At 47.7% G+C, this 22,481-nt stretch overlaps 1 protein-coding gene across 17 annotated transcripts in view; it reads right to left on the bottom strand.

Annotated features, from left to right (window-relative positions):
* The window catches only part of OGFOD3 (2-oxoglutarate and iron dependent oxygenase domain containing 3), a 452,864-nt gene that overhangs the window by 386,573 nt on the left and 43,810 nt on the right, over positions 1-22,481 (bottom strand). For all 17 annotated transcript variants that reach the window (XR_008849651.1, XR_008849649.1, XR_008849652.1 and 14 more), the window contains exon 7: positions 21,858-22,011. Coding sequence is in view for 5 of the 17 variants with exons in the window: in XM_056550515.1 (XP_056406490.1) it covers positions 21,858-22,011 (154 nt within the window). In the remaining 12 variants the exon portion in view is untranslated. The remainder of the gene's footprint in view (positions 1-21,857; positions 22,012-22,481) is intronic.

Here is a 22,481-nt window from a genome sequence, read left to right as displayed (position 1 = left end):
ACAGGATAGCAGAGAATCTACAAGTAGCAAGGACAAGGGGATCATTATCTGCCCATTCCATCGTGCTGCAAATTGACTCAGTTCCCCATCTTTATCAGAGATCTTAAAAGGCACAAAATTGTCGCAGTGACATTCATGGCCTCAATCAACACTTATGTCCCTTAACCGAGGGGAGAGGGGGGGGGGGGGTCACAATCCATTGATGCGACAATCTTATGGGTCATGGAGCAATTCGTAAGATGTTAAAAAGCTCTATTATTCTCCTTCAAGTGGCTAATAAGGGTTTTCTATTGTCCGAAAAGGGTGGAATGGTCATCGGGCCTGACATCGTGACAATTGAGTGAGGCCTAGGAGACTGGCTGCGCACGTGGGGGAAGACTGCAGTTATTTTCTGGAATAGCGATGCCATATTCTTCGGACAGTACGCCTGAGCAGGTCGACTCATTATATAAGACCGGTGATCCATAAAAAGCGTAAAGAACAGCGATGGCCAGGAGCGCAGGACTGAAAACGGCTCTGCAGAGAAATAACGGTATGGACACATGAAGACAAGCGTATAATAGTATACAAGGAAAGGATCGGAGAAGGTATCGTCCCACCACACTGTATCTGTAAACACTTTAGAACAGTGTTTCTCACCCAGGGTGCCTTCAGCTGTTGCAAAACTACAACTTCCAGCATGCTCGGACAACCAAAGGCTGGAAACCTAACCTTATTGTGATCATAATTTGTTACAATGTATCAGCCTGGAGCACAGGATTGTTAAGAATGGAAACATTGTAACTACCCATAAGGTTAGCGTGAAGTCTTAGATCAGTAGGGGATTAATAGATGTATACATGCACTCAGCTCAGAATTGGATTTGTTGCTAAACTACAACTCCCAGCATGCCCGAACAGCCAGATCACTAGCAGTGCAGTGTATTTCAGAGAAAAAAATCTAGTAGGATTTTGCAAACTTATAGTAGAAGAAGCAGAGTCCGTCAGCAGCACAGAGTATTTCAGGAGAGAACTGAGCTGATGCCGTGTGAGGTGGGATATTTACATAGAAGGAGCAGGGTCTCTTTTCAGCGCAGAGTATTTCAGGAGAGGAGTGTGTTGAGAGTTACATAGCGGAAGAAAAGCCAGTCAGCAGCACAAAGTATTTTAGGAGAAAAGTATACTGATCATCTGTAACAAGAAATCACAGACTGAAAGTTACATACTAAAGGCAGAACAGTCCTCAGCAGTACAGAGTATTTCAGGAGAGGACTGAGCTTGATTGGGTGTGAGCTTGCAAACTGAGTTACATGGTAAAAGAAGTGAAAGGTCTTAGCAGCACAGAGAATTTAAAGGGATACTCCATCCCTAAATCTAATCCCCTATCCAAGGGATAGGGTATAAGATGTCTGATCATGGGGGTCCCGACGCTGGGGAACCCCGTGATCTCCCTGCAGCACCTGACGTTCATTTAGAGCGTTGGTAGCAGCGCCGGAGGCTCGTAACGTCATGGCCACGCCCCCTCAATGCAAGTCTATGGGAGGCGGCGTGACAGCCATCGTGGTTGTGACCGCGACGTCGCGAGCCTCCACCCCGCATCTCCAGTCATCCAGTCAAGTTCGCTCTGTGCACCGGATGTCTGGGGTGCCGCAGCCGTCATGCCCCCTCACGTAGACTTGCATTAAGGGGGCGTGGCCTGACGTCCGAATGGGGCGTTGCCGACCCCCAAAGCGTTTGGAACTAAATGTTCTGAACATTGGTCAGTGGAGTACCCCTTTAACCCCTTAAGGACCAGGCCATTTTATACCTTAAGGACCGGAGCGTTTTTTGCAATTCTGACCACTGTCACTTTAAACATTAATAACTCTGGAATGCTTTTAGTTATCATTCTGATTCCGAGATTGTTTTTTCGTGACATATTCTACTTTAACTTAGTGGTAAAATTTAATGGTAACTTGCATCCTTTCTTGGTGAAAAATCCCAAAATTTGATGAAAAAAATGAAAATTTTGCATTTTTCTAACTTTGAAGCTCTCTGCTTGTAAGGAAAATGGATATTCAAAATATATTTTTTTGGGGTTCACATATACAATATGTCTACTTTATGTTTGCATCATAAAATTTATGAGTTTTTACTTTTGGAAGACACCATAGGGCTTCAAAGTTCAGTAGCAATTTTGAAATTTTTCACAAAATTTTCAAACTCACTATTTTTCAGGGACCAGTTCAGTTTTGAAGTGGATTTGAAGGGTCTTCATATTAGAAATACCCCATAAAAGACCCCATTATAAAAACTACACCCCCTAAAGTATTCAAAAAAACATTCAGTAAGTGTATTAACCCTTTAGGTGTTTCACAGGAATAGCAGCAAAGTGAAGGAGAAAATTCAAAATCTTCATTTTTTACACTCGCATGTTCTAGTAGACCCAATTTTTGAATTTTTGCAAGGGATAAAAAGGAGAAAATTTTTACTTGTATTTGAAACCCAATTTCTCTCGAGTAAGCACATACCTCATATGTCTATGTTAATTGTTCGGCGGGCGCAGTAGAGGGCTCAGAAGGGAAGGAGCGACAAATGGTTTTTGGGGGGCATGCCGCATTTAGGAAGCCCCTATGGTGCCAGGACAGCAAAAAAAAACACATGGCATACCATTTTGGAAACTAGACCCCTCAGGGAACGTAACAAGGGGTAAAGTGAACCTTAATACCCCACAGGTGATTCACGACTTTTGCATATGTAAAAAAAATATATATTTTTTTTACCTAAAATGCTTGGTTTCCCAAAAATTTTACATTTTTAAAAAGGGTAATAGCAGAAAATACCCCCCAAAATTTGAAGCCCAATTTCTCTCGATACAGAAAACACCTCGCATGGGGGTGAAAAGTGCTCTGCTGGTGCACTACAGGTCTCAGAAGAGAAGGAGTCACATTTGGCTTTTTGAAAGCAAATTTTGCTCTGGGGGCATGCCGCATTTAGGAAGCCCCTATGGTGCCAGAACAGCAAAAAAAAACCACATGGCATACCATTTTGGAAACTAGACCCCTCGGGGAACGTAACAAGGTGTAACGTGAACCTTAATGCCCTACAGGTGTTTCACGACTTTTGCATATGTAAAAAAAAAATTTTTTTTTTACCTAAAATGCTTGTTTTCCCAAAATGTTTACATTTTTAAAAAGGGTAATAGCGGAAAATACCCCCCAAAATTTGAAGCCCAATTTCTCCCGATTCAGAAAACACCCCATATGGAGGTGAAAAGTGCTCTGCTGGCGCACTACAGGTCTCAGAAGAGAAGGAGTAACATTTGGCTTTTTGAAAGCAAATTTTGCTCTGGGGGCATGCCGCATTTAGGAAGCCCCTATGGTGCCAGAACAGCAAAAAAAAACACATGGCATACCATTTTGGAAACTAGACCCCTCGGGGAACGTACCAAGGGGTAATGTGAACCTTAATACCCTACAGGTGTTTCACGACTTTTGCATATGTAAAAAAATATATATTTTTTTTACCTAAAATGCTTGGTTTCCCAAAATTTTTACAATTTTAAAAAGGGTAATAGCAGAAAATACCCCCCAAAATTTGAAGCCCAATTTCTCCCGATTCAGAAAACACCCCATATGGGTGTGAAAAGTGCTCTGCTGGCGCACTACAGGTCTCAGAAGAGAAGGAGTCACATTTGGCTTTTTGAAAGCGAATTTTGCTCTGGGGGCATGCCGCATTTAGGAACCCCCTATGGTGCCAGGACAGCAAAAAAAAAAACACATGGCATACCATTTTGGAAACTAGACCCCTTGGGGAACGTAACAAGGGGTAATTTGAACCTTAATACCCTACAGGTGTTTCACGACTTTTGCATATGTAAAAAAATATATATTTTTTTTACCTAAAATGCTTGTTTTCCCAAAAATTTTACATTTTTTAAAAGGGTAATAGCAGAAAATACCCCCCAAAATTTGAAGCCCAATTTCTCCCGAGTACGGCGATACCCCATATGTGGCCCTAAACTGTTGCCTTGAAATACGACAGGGCTCCAAAGTGAGAGCGCCATGCGCATTTGAGGCCTAAATTAGGGACTTGCATAGGGGTGGACATAGGGGTATTCTACGCCAGTGATTCCCAAACAGGGTGCCTCCAGCTGTTGTAAAACTCCCAGCATGCCTGGACAGTCAACGGCTATCTGGCAATACTGGGAGTAGTTGTTTTGCAACAGCTGGAGGCTCCGTTTTGGAAACAGTGGCGTACCAGACGTTTTTCATTTTTATTGGGGAGGGGGGTTGTATAGGGGTATGTGTATATGTAGTGTTTTTTACCTTTTATTTTATTTTGTGTTAGTGTAGTGTAGTGTTTTTAGGGTACAGTCGCATGGACGGGGGTTCACAGTAGTTTCTCGCTGGCAGTTTGAGCTACGGCAGAAAATTTGACGCAGCTCAAACTTGCAGCCGGATACTTACTGTAATCCTCCGCCCATGTGAGTGTACCCTGTACGTTCACATTGGGGGGGGGGGGGGGGGGGGGGGGGAACATCCAGCTGTTGCAAAACTGCAACTCCCAGCATGTACGGTCTATCAGTGCATGCTGGGAGTTGTAGTTTTGCAACCGCTGGAGGCTCCGTTTTGGAAACAGTGGCGTACCAGACATTTTCATTTTTATTGGGGAGGGGGGTTGTATAGGGGTATGTGTATACGTAGTGTTTTTTACTTTTTATTTTATTGTGTGTTAGTGTAGTGTAGTGTTTTTAGGGTACAGTCGCATGGGCGGGGGGTTCACAGTAGTTTCTCGCTGGCAGTTTGAGCTGCTGCAGAAATTTTGCCGCACCTCAAACTTGCAGCCGGATACTAACCGTAATCCTCCGCCCATGTGAGTGTACCCTGTACGTTCACATTGGGGGGGGGAACATCCAGCTGTTGCAAAACTACAACTCCCAGCATGTACGGTCTATCAGTGCATGCTGGGAGTTGTAGTTTTGCAACAGCTGGAGGCACACTGGTTGTGAAACACCGAGTTTGGTAACAAACTCAGTGTTTTGCAACCAGTGTGCCTTCAGCTGTTGCAAAAGCTACAACCCCCAGCATGTACGGACAGCGGAAGGGCATGCTGGGTGTTGTAGTTATGCAACAGCTGGAGGCATACTACTTTGGCTGGGGATGCTGGGGATTGTAGTTATGCAATAGCTGGAGACACACTGGTTTACTACTTAACTCAGTGTGCCTTCAGCTGTTGCAAAACTACAACTCTCAGCAGTCACCGACAGCCAACGGGCATGCTGGGAGTTGTAGTTATGCAACCACCAGATGCACTACTACAACTCCCAGCATGCACTTGAGCTGTTTGTGCAAGCTGGGAGTTGTAGTTACACAACAGCTGAAGGTACACTTTTCCATAGAAAGAATGTGCCTCCAGCTGTTGCAAAACTACAAGTCCCAGCATGCCCATAAGGGCATGCTGGGAGTTGTGGTGGTCTGCCTCCTGCTGTTGCATAACTACAGCTCCCAGCATGCCCTTGTTGCATGCTGGGAGCTGTTGCTAAGCAACAGCAGGAGGCTGTCACTCACCTCCAACGATCCTCGCCGCACCAGGTCAGTCCCTCGTCGTCTCCGCCGCCGCCGCTGCTCCTGGGGCCCCGATCCCAACAGGGGCGCCGGGGATCGGGGTCCCCAACACCCGGGGTGCACGTCCCGCACCCGCTCACGTCCTCCGGAAGAGGGGCGGAGCGGGTTGCGGGAGTGACACCCGCAGCAGGCGCCCTGATTGGTCGGCCGGTAATCCGGCCGACGAATCAGGGCGATCGTGAGGTGGCACCAGTGCCACCTCACCCCTGCTGGCTATGGCTGTTCGGGGCCGTCTCTGACGGCCCCGATCAGCCAATAATTCCGGGTCACCGGGTCACTGGAGACCCGATTGACCCGGAATCCGCCGCAGATCGCTGGACTGAATTGTCCAGCGATCTGCGGCCATCGCCGACATGGGGGGTCATAATGACCCCCCTGGGCGATATGCCCCGATGCCTGCTGAACGATTTCAGCAGGCATCGGGGACCGGCTCCGCTCCAGATGGTTGCGGGGGGCCGGTAAAACACATGACGTTCTCATACGTCATGTGTCCTTAAGGACTCGGAAATGGAGACGTATGAGAACGTCATGTGTCCTTAAGGGGTTAAGTAGAATAGTGGTGCTGATATTTTAGGAAGAGAAGGGCAATAACCTGTTCCACATGGTGATGAAAGCCTTGCCATGATATGAGAAGGGAAATGTGAACAACAGGGAGGTCAAAGACTACCAGATAATGGAAAGAGAAGGGTTTCTCCACAGCACAGAGTATTTCAGTAGAGCAAATCACTTATATTGTAAAGGCGAACAGGGCTACAAGTGTCATGGTACTGGGAGGTGAATGGAGACGAATGAAGGGACCCAGAGGGCAGAATGAGCAGGAGACACAGCAGCACAGAGTATTTTCAGCTGATTTTGTGCGTGGCCGTGACCCTACCATTGGCTCAGTAGCGCCTCAGCCTGCTGTTTTTGTCATCATTTCCCCCGACATGTGAGAATAGCATCAGCGGTCTAGTGAGGACAGAGCAGTCATGCGGTTGCGCTGTGATCTGCTGTGAGTGTCAGCCAAGGTAATTTCGGACAGATGCCTGGCAGGACTCAGTGAGCCGACATCCAGTGACTTCATGGTACCTGGCGATGCCAGGACTCTGCAGGAACCTGATCAAACAGATTATACCAGTAGAATGTAGCAGAGCTGGAGAGGTTTTTGTGGCAGAATTGTTAATCCTTTCCCTGTTATATACGAGTACACAAAGTCCAAGCTAAACATCACATCCTCCAGAATCTACAGACATTGAGAAGCCCAGACGCCTCATAATAAGATCTCAGGAGATATTATAAAGACGATATTCACCGTACGGACATGTCTACATCTAGAGGGTGCCATGTCGGCCTCATCTGTTCAGCTGGCACACTCCTTTACTTAAAGGAGTACTCCAGGATAAGAAAACTTATCCCCTATCCTAAGTTTCAGATCGCAGGGGATCCGACCGCTGGGGCCCCCCATGATCTCCCGTACGGGGCCCCGACAGTCAGCGGCCAGGGGGTGTGTCCGACCACCGCATGACCCGGCAGCCGACACGGCCCCTCAATACATCTCTATGGGAGAGTCGGAGCGCTGCAATCAGCAGCCTCCGCCTCTGCCATAGAAATGTATTGAGGGGGTGTGTCGGCCACTGCATCATGTGGTGGTCGAAATGCGCTATTTCGGCAAAGAGCCGAGGGCCCCGTACAGGAAATCACGGGGGGCCCCAGCGGTCGGACCCCCCGCGATCTGAAACTCATCCCCTATCCTTAAGATAGGGGGTAAGTTTTCTTATCTTGGAGTACTCCTTTAAATACTCTGTGCTGCTCACTGGCTCACCTTATGACGTCCCACAAGATCAGCACACTCCTCTCCTGAAATACTCTGTGCTGCTCACTGGCTCACCTTATGACCTCCCACGTGATCAGCACACTCCTCTCCTGAAATACTCTGTGCTGCTCACTGGCTCACCTTATGACGTCCCACAAGATCAGCACACTCCTCTCCTGAAATACTCTGTGCTGCTGACTGGCTCACCTTATGACGTCCCACAAGATCAGCACACTCCTCTCCTGAAATACTCTGTGCTGATGACCGGCTCACCTTATGACCTCCCACAAGATCAGCACACTCCTCTCCTGAAATACTCTGTGCTGCTGACTGTCTCTCCTTATGACCTCCCACATGATCAGCACACTCCTCTCCTGAAAAACTCTGTGCTGCTGACTGGCTCACCTTATGACCTCCCACATGATCAGCACACTCCTCTCCTGAAATACTCTGTGCTGCTGACTGTCTCACCTTATGACGTCCCACATGATCAGCACACTCCTCTCCTGAAATACTCTGTGCTGCTGACTGTCTCTCCTTATGACCTCCCACATGATCAGCACACTCCTCTCCTGAAATACTCTGTGCTGCTGACTGGCTCACCTTATGACCTCCCACAAGATCAGCACACTCCTCTCCTGAAAAACTCTGTGCTGCTGACTGGCTCACCTTATGACCTCCCACATGATCAGCACACTCCTCTCCTGAAATACTCTGTGCTGCTGACTGTCTCACCTTATGACGTCCCACATGATCAGCACACTCCTCTCCTGAAATACTCTGTGCTGCTGACTGGCTCACCTTATGACGTCCCACAAGATCAGCACACTCCTCTCCTGAAATACTCTGTGCTGCTGACTGTCTCTCCTTATGACCTCCCACATGATCAGCACACTCCTCTCCTGAAAAACTCTGTGCTGCTGACTGGCTCACCTTATGACGTCCCACATGATCAGCACACTCCTCTCCTGAAATACTCTGTGCTGCTGACTGTCTCTCCTTATGACCTCCCACAAGATCAGCACACTCCTCTCATGAAATACTCTGTGCTGCTGACTGTCTCACGTTATGACCTCCCACAAGATCAGCACACTCCTCTCCTGAAATACTCTGTGCTGCTGACTGTCTCACCTTATGACCTCCCACAAGATCAGCACACTCCTCTCCTGAAATACTCTCTGCTGCTGACTGGCTCACCTTATGACCTCCCACATGATCAGCACACTCCTCCCCTGAAATACTCTGTGCTGCTGACTGTCTCACCTTATGACCTCCCACATGATCAGCACACTCCTCTCCTGAAATACTTTGTGCTGCTGAATGTCTCACCTTATGACCTCCCACATGATCAGCACACTCCTCTCCTGAAATACTCTGTGCTGCTGACTGGCTCACCTTATGACCTCCCACATGATCAGCACACTCCTCTCCTGAAATACTTTGTGCTGCTGAATGTCTCACCTTATGACCTCCCACATGATCAGCACACTCCTCTCCTGAAATACTCTGTGCTGCTGACTGGCTCACCTTATGACGTCCCACAAGATCAGCACACTCCTTTCCTGAAATACTCTGTGCTGCTGACTGTCTCACCTTATGACCTCCCACAAGATCAGCACACTCCTCTCCTGAAATACTCTGTGCTGCTGACTGTCTCACCTTATGACCTCCCACAAGATCAGCACACTCCTTTCCTGAAATACTCTGTGCTGCTGACTGGCTCACCTTATGACCTCCCACATGATCAGCACACTCCTCTCCTGAAATACTCTGTGCTGCTGACTGGCTCACCTTATGACCTCCCACAAGATCAGCACACTCCTCTCCTGAAATACTCTGTGCTGCTGACTGGCTCACCTTATGACCTCCCACGTGATCAGCACACTCCTCTCCTGAAATACTCTGTGCTGCTGACTGGCTCACCTTATGACCTCCCACGTGATCAGCACACTCCTCTCCTGAAATACTCTGTGCTGCTGACTGGCTCACCTTATGACCTCCCACATGATCAGCACACTCCTCTCCTGAAATATTCTGTACTGCTTACCGGCTCACCTTATGACCTCCCACAAGATCAGCACACTCCTCTCCTAAAATACTCTGTACTGCATACAAGTGGGGAAAGTAGAAAGGTGCATAGAGAAGGAGCAGGATCCTCAGCAGCACAGAGTATTATCAGGAGTAGTCTGTGCGAGTTTACAAAACTTATAGTGGAAGGAGCATGGTCTCTCTGCAGAACAGAGTATTTCCGAAACGAAGTGTGCTGATCTTGTGGGAGGGTCACACAGCACAGAGTGTTTCAGGAGAGGAGTTTGTCGGTGGTCACAGACTGGGTTTACATAATGTAAGCAACAGGGTCTTTCTAGGCATGGTGGGAGTTGTAGTTTTGCAACAGTTGGGGGCACCCTGTTTGGGAAACACTGTAAATGACACGGTACAATGTTTGTATTAAAGTGTTTCCCAACCATAGTTCCTCTAGCTGTTGCAAAACTACAACTACAACTCCCATAGACTTGCACTGAGGGGATGTGACCCTGACGTCACAAGCCTCTGGCCCACATGGCCAGTTTGCTCCATGCACCGTCTGGGATGCCGCAGCCAAAATCATTGAGCTCCCCAGCGGCGGGACCCCCACGATCAGACATCTTATCCCCTATCCAAGATGTCTAGGGTCGAAGTATCTATTTAACTAAAGGAGTGTGCTGAACTTGTGAGAGGGTCACATAGCCGAAGAAGCAGAGTCATTCAGCAGCACAGAGTATTTCAGGAAAGGAGCGCGTCAGCTGGCGAAGACTGGGTTAACAATTTTCTGGGCATTCTGAGAGTTGTAGTTTTGCAATAGCTGGAGGCACACTGGTAGTAAAACACTAACTGACACGGTAAAATATGTGTACAATATTGCAGTGTTTTTCAACCAGGGTACCCCCAGCTGTTGTAAAACTACCACTCCCAGCATGCCTGGAGAGGCTTTAACTAGGGGATTCCACTAATGGGGAAGGGGACCCTCTATTTACCTCTACATAGCATTCACACCCATTATCCCCAATGTTTTGTTTCCTAGACAAGGCTACTGTGTGAGAAATACTGTTTCTTTTATCACCCACCCTCTTCCTGATAAGGATGAAATGTTACCCCGGTGTCTTGGAATAAAGATTCTCATCCTTCGATCACCTCTCTACTGTGCTGCATTAACCTCCTCGGGTGCAGGAGTCCTCTGTATCACATTACGAGAAGACAATGGGGATTAAGTGCCTGATTCTGTGCTTGGAAGTTTCCATCCAGGCGGAGGTGAGTGAGCATATAACCTCCCGGCCTCACGAGCAGATAACCTCCCGGCCTCTATTACTCAAAACACTGCTGAAGATGCTGCACGTCGTCCGGAGATGGGGGCGGTGGAGGCTTTAATTAATTCTGCTGCCTCCATACAGTCTCCTGGGGGAAAGGAGGAACGATGTATAAGGATTGCAACAAACTACAGATACTGGTAGCCTGGATCAATGTCTATGACTCATAGGACGTCTGCCTACATGTCCACAGATGTGTAACTGTGCGGCTTTCACCAGAAGCTAGTTAGACATAATTAGCTCCACTGTAAACAGATGTAGCAGAGATGAGTAGGTCATGTGTGATGTGTAAAGGGCATTATACACGTGCCAATTTGATGTAAGAAAATTTGTAGGAATGTTCGTTCCCGATAACAGACCTGTGTAAAAGGGACCACCTTTTGGTGAAAAAGGAGATTTTTTAACACTTACCATAAAATCTCTTTCTCAAAGGATCCATTGGGGGACACAGACCGTGGGTGTATGCTGCTGTCTCAAGGAGGTGTGACACTATGGTAATAAAAAAGTCAGCTCCTCCCAGCAGGATATACCCGCCTTCAGGCTCTGAGCTAGTCAGTTTAAGTTCCAGAGCAATATGAGGAGACCAATAGGTCAAGAAAAAACCCCAAAACTGTCCGAGAACCAGAAGGAAAAAACATAACTGAACACACCCTCGGACAGAGAACCAACGGGAAAAACCCAAACAAAGGGCGGGAGCCGTGTCCCCCAATGGATCCTTCGAGAAAGAGGTTTCACAGTAAGTGTTAAAAAATCTCCTTTCCTCTATCGGCTCCATTGGGGGACACAGACCGTGGGATGTACCAAAGCCGTCCCTTGGGTGGGCAGATAAGTAATCAGGCGGACGGCCGATCCACTGCCGCCTGCAACACTTTACTACCCAGACTAGCATCAGCCGATGCGAAAGTATGAACTCGGTAAAACCTCGAGAAAGTATGCAAAGACGACCAGGTAGCCGCCTTGCAAATCTGCGAGGCCGAGGCTCTATTCTGGAGAGCCCAGAATGCCCCAACAGAACGGGTAGAATGAGCCACAACCCTGAAGGGAGGAATCTTCCCCTTACAGCGATAGTCTTCCGAAATGGCGAACCGAATCCGCCGAGAAATGGTGGCCTTGGAAGCAGGTTGTCCCTTGCGACGACCTTCCGTAAGGACAAAAAAGGAATCGCACTGACGAAACGAAGAAGTAATGGAGAGATAAGACCGAACAGCCCGAACTACATCCAGCTTGTGTAGCAAGCGCTCCTTAGGATGAGAGGGAGTAGGACAAAAAGACGGGAGGACAATGTCCTCATTGAGATGAAAGGCCGAGACCACCTTGGGCAAAAAGGAAGGATCTGGCCGAAAAACGACCTTGTCCTGGTGGATCACCAGAAACGGAGAACGGCAGGAAAGAACTGCCAGTTCAGACATCCTCCGGATGGAGGTGATAGCCACAAGAAAGGCCACTTTCCAAGAAAGAAGGCGGAGAGACACCGCTCTAAGGGGTTCAAAGGGTGCACCCTGGAGGGCACTCAGAACCAAAGTTAAGTCCCAAGGGAGAGAAGGAGACAGATCAGGAGGAACAGCGTGCGCCACTCCTTGCAGGAAAGTCCGGACATGAGAAGTAGAAACCAGGGGCTGCTGGAAAAGAACTGTAAGGGCCGAAACCTGACCTTTAACCCCTTAAGGACCAGGCCATTTTACACCTTAGGACCAGAGCGTTTTTTGAACATCTGACCACTGTCAATTTAAACATTAATAACTCTGGAATGCTTTTACCTATCATTCTGATTCAGAGATAGTTTTTTCGTGACATATTCTACTTTATGTTATTGGTAAAATGTTGTCGATACTTGCATAGTTTCTTAGTGAAAAATTCCAAAATTTGATGAAAAAATTGAAAATTTTGCATTTTTCTAACTTTGAAGCTCTCTGCTTGTAAGGAAAATGGATATTCCAAATAAAAAATGTTTTTGATTCACATATACAATATGTCTACTTTATGACTGCATCATAAAATTGACATGTTTTTACTTTTGGAAGACACCAGAGGGCTTCAAAGTTCAGCAGCAATTTTACAATTTTTCACAAAATTTTCAAACTCACTATTTTTCAGGGACCAGTTCAGTTTTGAAGTGGATTTGAAGGGTCTTCATATTAGAAATACCCCACAAATGACCCCATTATAAAAACTGCACCCCCCAAAGTATTCAAAATGACATTCAGTCAGCGTTTTAACCCTTTAGGTGTTTCACAGGAATAGCATCAAAGTGAAGGAGAAAATTCACAATCTTCATTTTTTACACTCGCATGTTCTTGTAGACCCAATTTTTGAAGGGGTAAAAGGAGAAAATGTATACTTATATTTGTAGCCCAATTTCTCTCGAGTAAGCACATACCTCATATGTCTATGTAAAGTGTTCGGCGGGCGCAGTAGAGGGCTCAGAAGCGAAGGAGCGACAAGGGGATTTTGAAGAGTATGTTTTTCTGAAATGATTTTTGGGGGGCATGTTGCATTTAGGAAGCCCCTATGGTGCCAGGACAGCAAAAAAAAAACCACATGGCATACCTTTTTGGAAACTAGACCCCTTGAGGAACGTAACAAGGAATAAATTGAGCCTTAATACCCCACAGGTGTTTCACGGCTTTTGCATATGTAAAAAAAAAAATATTTTTTTTTTCACTAAAATGTGTGTTTCCCCCAAATTTCACATTTTTGCAAGGGTTAATAGCAGAAAATACCCCCCAAAATTTGTAAACCCATCTCTTCTGAGTATGAAGGTACCCCATAAGTGGACCTGAAGTGCACTACGGGCGAACTACAATGCTCAGAAGAGAAGGAGTCATATTTGGCTTTTGGAGAGCAAATTTTGCTCGGGGGGCATGTCGCATTTAGGAAGCCCCTATGGTGCCAAGACAGCAAAATAACCCCCACATGGCATACCATTTTGGAAACTAGACCCCTTGAGGAACGTAACAAAGGGTACAGTGAGCATTTACCCCCCACTGGTGTCTGTCAGATCTTTGGAACAGTGGGCTGTACAAAATTTTTAATTTGCACAGCCCACTGTTCCAAAGATCTGTCAGACACCAGTGGGGTGTAAATTATCACTGTACCCCTCATTACATTCCGTGAGGGGTGTAGTTTCTGAAATGGGGTCACATGTGGGGTCACCTCAAATGTACATGGTGCACTCTCCCTTCTGGGCCTTGTTGTGCGCCCACAGAGCACTTTGCGCCCACATATGGGGTATCTCCGTAGTCGGGAGAAATTGCATTACAAGTTTTGGGGGGCTTTTTTTCCCTTTTACCTCTTGTCAAAATGAACAGAATAGGGCAACACCAGCATGTTAGTGTAAAAAATTTATTTTTTTACACTAACATGCTGTTGTAGACCCCAACTTCACCTTTTCATAAGGGGTTAAAGGAGAAAAAGCCCCACAAAATTTGTTAGGCAATTTCTCCTGAGTAACGCGATATCCCATATGTGGCCCTATACTGTTGCCTTGAAATACGACAGGGCTCCAAAGTGAGAGCGCCATGTGCATTTGAGGCCTGAATTAGGGATTTGCATAGGGGTGGACATAGGGGTATTCTACGCCAGTGATTCCCAAACAGGGTGCCTCCAGCTGTTGCAAAACTCCCAGCATGCTTGGACAGTTAACGGATGTCCGGCAATACTGGGAGTTGTTGTTTTGCAACAGCTGGAGGCTCCGTTTTGGAAACAGTGGCGTACCAGATGTTTGTCATTTTTATTGGGATGGGGAGGGGGGCTGTGTAGGGGTATGTGTATATGTAGTGTTTTTTACTTTTTATTTTATTGTGTGTTAGTGTAGTGTTTTTACGGGTACAGTCACACGGGCGGGGGTTCACAGTAGTTTCTCGCTGGCAGTTTTAGCTGCGGCCGAAAATTTGCCGCAGCTCAAACTTGCAGCCGGATACTTACTGTAAACCTCCGCCCATGTGAGTGTACCCTGTACATTCACATTGGGGGGGGGGGGGGGGGGGGGACATCCAGCTGTTGCAAAACTACAACTCCCAGCATGTACGGTCTATCAGTGCATGCTGGGAGTTGTAGTTTTGCAACAGCTGGAGGCACACTGGTTGTGAAACACAGAGTTTGGTAACAAACTCAGTGTTTTGCAACCAGTGTGCCTTCAGCTGTTGCAAAAGCTACAACCCCCAGCATGTACAGACAGTGGAAGGGCATGCTGGGACTTGTAGTTATGCAACAGCTGAAGGCATACTACTTTGGCTGGGGATTGTAGTTATGCAACAGCTGGAGACACACTGGTTTTCTACTTAACTCAGTGTTTCACAACCAGTGTGCCTTCAGCTGTTGCAAAACTACAACTCTCAGCAGTCACCGACAGCCAACGGGCATGCTGGGAGTTGTAGTTATGCAACCAGCAGATGCACCACTACAACTCCCAGCATGAACTTTAGCTGATTGTGCAAGCTGGGAGTTGTAGTTATACAACAGCTGAAGGTACACTTTTCCATAGAAAAAATGTGCCTCCAGCTGTTGCAAAACTATAAGTCCCAGCATGCCCATAAGGGAATGCTGGGAGTTGTGGTGGTCTGCCTCCTGCTGTTGCATAACTACAGCTCCCAGCATGCCCTTTTTGCATGCTGGGAGCTGTTGCTAAGCAACAGCAGGAGGCTGTCACTCACCCAACTGCTGATCCACGCTGCAGGTCAGTCCCTCGTCGCCGCCGCTCCTGGGGCCCCGATCCCAACAGGGACGCCGGGGATCGGGGTCCCCAGCTGCCGGAAGAGGGGCGGATCGGGTTGCGGGAGTGACACCCGCAGCAGGTGCCCTGATTGGTCGGCCGGTAAACCGGCCGACGAATCAGGGCGATGGTGAGGTGGCAGCAGACCTCACCCCTGCTCGCTATGGCTGTTCGGGGCCATCAGAGACGGCCCCGATCAGCCAGTAATTCCGGGTCACTGGAGAGCCGATTGACCCGGAATCGCCGCAGATCGCTGTACTGAATTTTTAAGCGATCTGCGGCCATCGCCGACATGGGGGGTCATCATGAACCCCCCTGGGCGATATGCCTGCTGATTGATATCAGCAGGCATCGGGCACCGGCTCCCCTCCGACTAGCGGCGGGGGGCTGGGAATGGACAGGACGTACTCCTACGTCCACGGTCCTTAAGGACTCGAAAACGGGGGTGTAGGAGTACGTCCACTGTCCTTAAGGGGTTAAGTGAACTGAGATACAATCCCAGTTCCAGCCCAGACTGTAAAACGGAGAGAAGACGTGGAACTGAGAAGGTCACCGGGGAGACACACCCAACGAAAATAAGACCGCCAAGTACGGTGGTAAATTCTTGCGGAGGAGGGCTTACGAGCCTTAAGCATGGTGTGAATGACTTGGGAAGAGAACCCGCGGGCCCTCAAAACCGCGGTCTCAACCGCCACGCCGTCAAATGCAGAGACGGTAAATTGGTGTGGCAAAGAGGACCCTGAGAGAGTAGATCCGGGCGGAGCGGAAGGCGCAGATGAGCGTCGTCCAGGAGCCTTACTACGTCGACGTAACACGACCTTCGGGGCCAATCTGGAGCTACCAGAATGGCGGGAACGACCTCTGCCTTGAACTTCCTCAGCACCCAGGGAAGGAGCGGAAGAGGATTGAACAGATAAGGCAGGGCGAACCCCGACCAAGGAATCACTAGGGCGTCCACGGCCAAGGCCTGAGGGTCCTGGGACTTGGACACAAACGGAAGAATTTTCGGATTGTGCCGGGACGCGAAGAGGCCCACGTTCGGAATGCCACAGAGGTCGCAGAGCTGCGTGAAGACCTCCGGATGAAGAGACCACTCGCCGGGGTCGGGAGAGGACCGACTGAGGAAGTCCGCTTCCCAGTTGAACACTCCCAGAATGTGGATCGCCAAGATGGCCGGAACCTGGCACTTCGCCCAGGAAAGAATTTTGGTCACCTCGGCCATGGCTGCCGAGCTGCGGGTGCCGCCCTGTCGATTTATGTACGCCACGGCCGTGGCGTTGTCCAACTGAACGCGGTCAGGACGGGACTGAAGACGGGACTCCCAATGAAGACAAAGAAGAATCGCCCGTAATTCCAATATGTTGATCGGAAGAAGGGAGACCAGAGACCCTGAACCGTCCAATCCCTGAACACGCCGCCCCAGCCTGACAGGCTGGCATCCGTCGTAACCACCTGCCAATGAAGGGGAAGGAAGGACCGCCCCTGGAGAAGAAGGGGCGAGCGGAGCCACCAGAGCAGAGACTGACGGACCCTGGGAGGGAGAATAATCTGACGATCGAGGGACAGAGGCGACCTGTTCCATCGAGAGAGAATCGCCAGTTGGAGAGGGCGGTAATGGAACTGAGCAAAGGGCACGGCCTCCATGGCTGCACCATCTGACCCAGGACTTTCATACAAGTGCGGATGGAGACTATAACCTGAGTCCGGAGGGAGCGGACACCCTTCCGGATCGCCAGACGCTTGGCCGGCGGAAGATAAATTCGGGCAGAGGCCGTATCGAATCGAAACCCCAGAAAGGTGAGAGACTGGGTAGGCTGTCCTTGTCCTGGTTGACCAGCCAGCCAAAACGAGTCAGAGTGTGGAGAGTGACGTCCAGAGGAGCAGGCAGAGCAAGCGGGCTCAGCGGAGCCAGGCATCTTGGTGTTACAGTGCTTACAGGTAAAGTAAGTCACTAAATTCCCAGGTTTCTGTTTAGAGGGATGAACGGCCCTGGGTACGGACATAATGGGGTAAAAGAGAGAAGACAGGACTTTTTCTCACCCACATCTGTGTCCCCTGTCAGCTGCAGTGAGGAGAACTGCTCCGTGCAGCCAGCTAGACTCAAAAGGCCAGCCAATAGGGAGGGAGGGGCGTGCCTGAAGCAAGGCACAAAGTAACTGACCCCTATACACAGAAAATCGCGCCCACGGCGCTGATTGGGCGCTGTTTCGCGCCTCTGAGAGCTCCCCCCGTTCAGTGGGCGGAACTGTAGGCGCTGAGGAAGAAGTGTCATGGCGCTCGGGGGAACGGAGCTGGCGGCCAGTGAAAGTGAAGCGCCCGGCTCATAACAGCACCGCGGCTGCAGCCGCGTATAAGGCGCTGTAGAATGAGGCTTCAGTCAGCTTATGGTCCCTGCATCACGCCTGGCTGCTATGCACGAGCGAGGCGAGCAGGGACATAGGGGGACCCGGACCCATGAGGTACCACCCAGGCACTGACCTTTGGCGAGGGGGGGTTAACAGCGCATTGTCTGTGCCCCCTTACTCGCAATGGGGAAACAGTGAACAGCAGTGTCTGCTCGTAGCAGCGTATTGCCACTCTGAGCAGGCACGTGTAAAGCCACAATGCAGGGGTCCTTCAGCAGCGGATCTGCAGCGTAAATAAAAGCTGTGGGTCCGCTCGTATGAACATACCCTTAAAGTGTACCTGTGAAGGGGGAAAAAACGAGATTGCCCCACACAATTACATTATGAATCGCCCCAGCCTTCTCTAAGGGCATGCCTTCTTATTTATTGGTTCTGTTTATGAATCATTATTTGTTTCCCTATGTGTGGGGAGATATTTTTTGAACGTATAATCAAAATGGAAAATATTTATTTAAAAAAAAAAATCCTGTTTCCTATTTCCTGTTGGAGTTCATTCCCTTAAACTACATGTCCAATGATTCCTTGTTTTACGTTTTCTCCCTCACAAACATCAGCCACCCCACCCATTGAAATACACCTGTGCTCTCTTCAATGCAATAGACCAGTTACAAAACTTTAATTCTTGCAGAAGGATCTCTCCCCACCCGACCCAGCAGTCTCTCCACCCATTAAAGCACAGACATGTTCCCTCTGATCACCTGACTAGTGATGTAATGTCTCAAGCCACACTGCAACCTGAGAAATCCTGAGACATGAGTCATTTTGTATGCTGTTAAAAATAAACATTGGGGCAAAAATCACATAAGAAATGTGAAACCACCCTCACACACAGGTACAGACACTATATTATGAACTACACTAACTTTACAGCCCCTGTAACATAGTCAAAATAAATCCTGGAATACCCCTTTAAGCATGTTTTTCTCCCAGCTCTTTCCCGTGAACACTCAAACCTCGTACAATCAAAACTTTTGTAAAGTCACTACGACATTTATTTTATTTTTTTTTAAATGAAGGTGCCTATTTAAGGGGGAGGCAGACCTGCCTGCATGATAACGGAGCTGTGTAAAGGCTTAAACTATCACCTAATAATAAGGCACTCATTTCAGGAAGGGGTTTCGTCCATCTAAAATTCAGCATTACCAGTTAAATGACAAATTTTACTTTGCTACATTAGTGCATAGATCTGTAGATGACATACTCTATATGTAGTTGATAATACTCTACTCTCCAACGCCAACAAGACTTGCAGGCTTCTCTCCTTAAAATACTGCACTGCTGGGTAACCCATCTCATAATGACACTGCCCCTCCAAGATGAGTACACTCCTCTCCTGAAATACTCTGTGCTGCAGAAAAACTCTGCTCCTTTTATGGTGCTCTGTGACCACAGACCTGTCCCCGATTCCTTCCTCACTTCATATACAGCCCCACTGTACTCGCCCACATCACATGAACTGACATCACAGGCCTCTTCCCTTCACAAAATTTGCGCACTCCATTTTTATTTTATTTTTTTAATACTGAAATACTCTGCTCTGCTAGGGGAACCCTTTACAACAATGTAACTCTGATTTGATCACATTTCCCTGCTCATTTCAAGTCGCTGCCCCGACACAGACAGCCCTGTAGTAACTAACTAGGGTTTTATCCACTATAAGGTGACTTTTGTACTTACCTGCCTGACAGTAATGGACATGCTTAGGAAGGATCCGTGCTTGACTTGGGGCTAAATGGTTATGTTGTAAGTCCAGCATAACGCTGCTGCTTTCTTTTTGTGAAATGGCTATAGTTGGAGTTCCCTCCCTCCAACTACAAGTTCAAGGATTCCCTGTTTGTAAGTGTGAGGTGACTTATCTCCTTTTCATACATTAGCCACCCCACCCACTACAGCACAGCTAGGCTCCCTTCCATGCACGCTGTGCTTGAAACTACAATTACCTGTGGAGAATGATCTCCCTCCCACTACCCAGCAGTGACTCCACCCACTGAAGCACAGACACGCTCCCTTTCAACAAATGACTAGTGATGTAATGTCTCGGGCCGCACTGCAACCTGGGAAAGGCCAGAGACAACACTGCAAAAATGAACATCGGGGCAAAGATCACTTAAGAATTGTGAGACCAGCCATCAAACACAGGTACAGACACTATATTATGAACTACACTAACTTTACAGCCCACCTAGCATAGTCAAATAATAAAAAATCCCGAAATACCCCTTTAAGATAAAAATGCTCCTGAAATCCTCATTCCACCCCCACCCCCCAACCACCCAATACAATGCAGCCTCCATTCCTATGTGCCATATGGGGAGGTAAGGAGCGGCACTACTAATAATTGCACTAATAAATACACGGCTAGAGAGCACGCAGCAACAGTCAGAAGCATTTCCAGAGTAAATATTAGCTTTAGATAACCGACATGTCACCTGCTACCCAGAGCTAAATATATCCTCACGACCAGATATAAGGCAAACAAAATGCAATTTTCTATTGCACTCCATGTGATGCTAGAACCAATGCTATCTTCTGTCTGAGTGCATCACATAACTATGTCCATCCTGAGCCTCCTGATTCATGTATAGTAGTGGTCTCCAAACTGTTGACCTCTAGATGTTGCAAAACTACAACTCCCAGAATGCCCGGAAAGCCCTGGATATGGTATGATGCAGTGGTTTGCACTGTTTTAAGGGCACTAATCTATGGGGTTGTGTTTACACAGCAGAATGTAAACATGGTGTTGTAGTTTTGCAACAGCTGGAGGCACCCTGGTTGGTTGTTTCTCAACCAGAGTGCTTTCAGCTGTTGCCAAACTACAACTCCCACCATACCTGAACAGACTTTGGCTGTCCGAGCATGCTGGGAGTTGTAATTTTACAACAGATGGAAGCACCCTAATTGGGAAACACTGTAAAGGACACAGTACATTGTGTGTATTAAAGTTTTGTCCCAACCAGGGTACCTCCAGCTGTTGCAAAACCACAACTCACAGCATGCCTGGACAGCAAACTGATGCAACAGCTGGAAGGACTGTAATTGGGAAACATTTTAACTGACATGGTACTATGTGTGTATTACAGTGTTTTCCAACCAGGGTTCCTCCAGCTGATACAAAACTACAACTTCTAGCACGCCCGGACAGCCTTTGGCTGTATCGGCATGCTGGGAGTTGTTGTTTTGCAGCAGCTGTAGGCACCCTAATTGGGAAACACTAACTCACACGATACAATATGTGTATTACAGTGTTTCCCACCCAGAGTTCCCCAAGGTGGTGCAAAGCTACAACTCCGAGCAGCCTTTGGCTTTTTGGGCATGCTGGAAGTTGTAGTTTTGAAACAGCTGTAGGCATCCTAATTGAGAAACGGTACAATGTGTTTATTACAATGTTTCCCAATCAGGGTTCCTCTAGCTGTTACAAAACTGTAGTCAAACACTGACTCGGCATGCTGGGATTTGTAGTCATGCAACAACGGAATGCACTCTGGTTGGGAAACAATGAAATAAGTGCTTGTCTGACTCACTTAGGGCAAAAATGAAGTTATTAAAAACCTGTTGACTTGTTTTTCCGCAATAGGAGACATTAGGTATAGCATTGCACAGTTCCCACAGCTGGGGGGGGGGGGGGGGGGGTTATAGTAATAGGAAGAGGGGCCCTTCATTTCTGGGTGGACATTCTGCAGACAGGGGGGGAACCTACAGAACCAGTGACGTTAAGACAGTTTGGAAATTTTCCGTTTCCATAGACGACAATGCATTTCCGAGCGGATTCCGCTAAAAAAATTGGCATGTCAAGGAGGTTGGAATTGGAATTTCTGTAGCACGGTGCAGCAAAATTGGAAACAATGGGACTCTGCTGCAGCGGAATTTCGGGGTGAATTTTTCTGCCGAATTCCGCTGCGTGAACATAGCCTCATACAGGCCAGGACCTATGAGTATGACATGGATTGCATTCAGGGTCTCCAGAAAGCTGGGAGACAGTAATGGTTGAACGTAGTGGTTGTCTTAGGCTGGGTCTCCTCACCTTGTCAATGTGCGGATGCCAGTATTCGTCATGTGCGGTTTTGGCTTCGGAGCTGTTCATACGGGAGAAGAAGGTGGGTTTGGTGAGATGCAAGGAGGAGGCGTCAAGATCAAATGTCCTGGCGATTTCCTGCTGGATTCTGCGCCTCACGTTGCTATGAAGAAAGAGATATGAAGTAAGAATAGGGAACATATATCTTTATACACTGTGGAGGACTAGTAGTATTAAGTAAAAAAAATAATAACATTAATTAAATAATTAATTGAAAAAATAAATATATACAATAAAAAATAAACTTTCTGCTGTAGAGCATTGTGGGGGAAGTGGTGTTCACACCAAGTTCTGTGCAGTGGTCTCAAGTAGAAAAATGTTCTGCAGTGGTGCATTGTGGGAGATGTAACGCTCTAAACCAGGTATTGTTCTAAAGTCGAAATGCTCTTCAGTATTGAATTATGGGAGAATTGTGTTGGGATCAGGCTCTGAACTTCTATGGTGCATTATGTGGTTGTGGTATAAATACAAGGAGGTATAGTGTTTAGACCACGTACTGTACAGTAAGTAACAAAGCACTGCTTGAGAATGGTGTTGTGAGAACACCGAAACGTTGCACTTAATGTTTATGGA

This window comes from Hyla sarda, chromosome 13, assembly GCF_029499605.1.
Source record: "Hyla sarda isolate aHylSar1 chromosome 13, aHylSar1.hap1, whole genome shotgun sequence".
Lineage (NCBI taxonomy): Eukaryota > Metazoa > Chordata > Amphibia > Anura > Hylidae > Hyla > Hyla sarda.
Note: the sequence above shows the minus strand (reverse complement) of the source record. Positions and strands in the feature narration are given on the sequence as shown.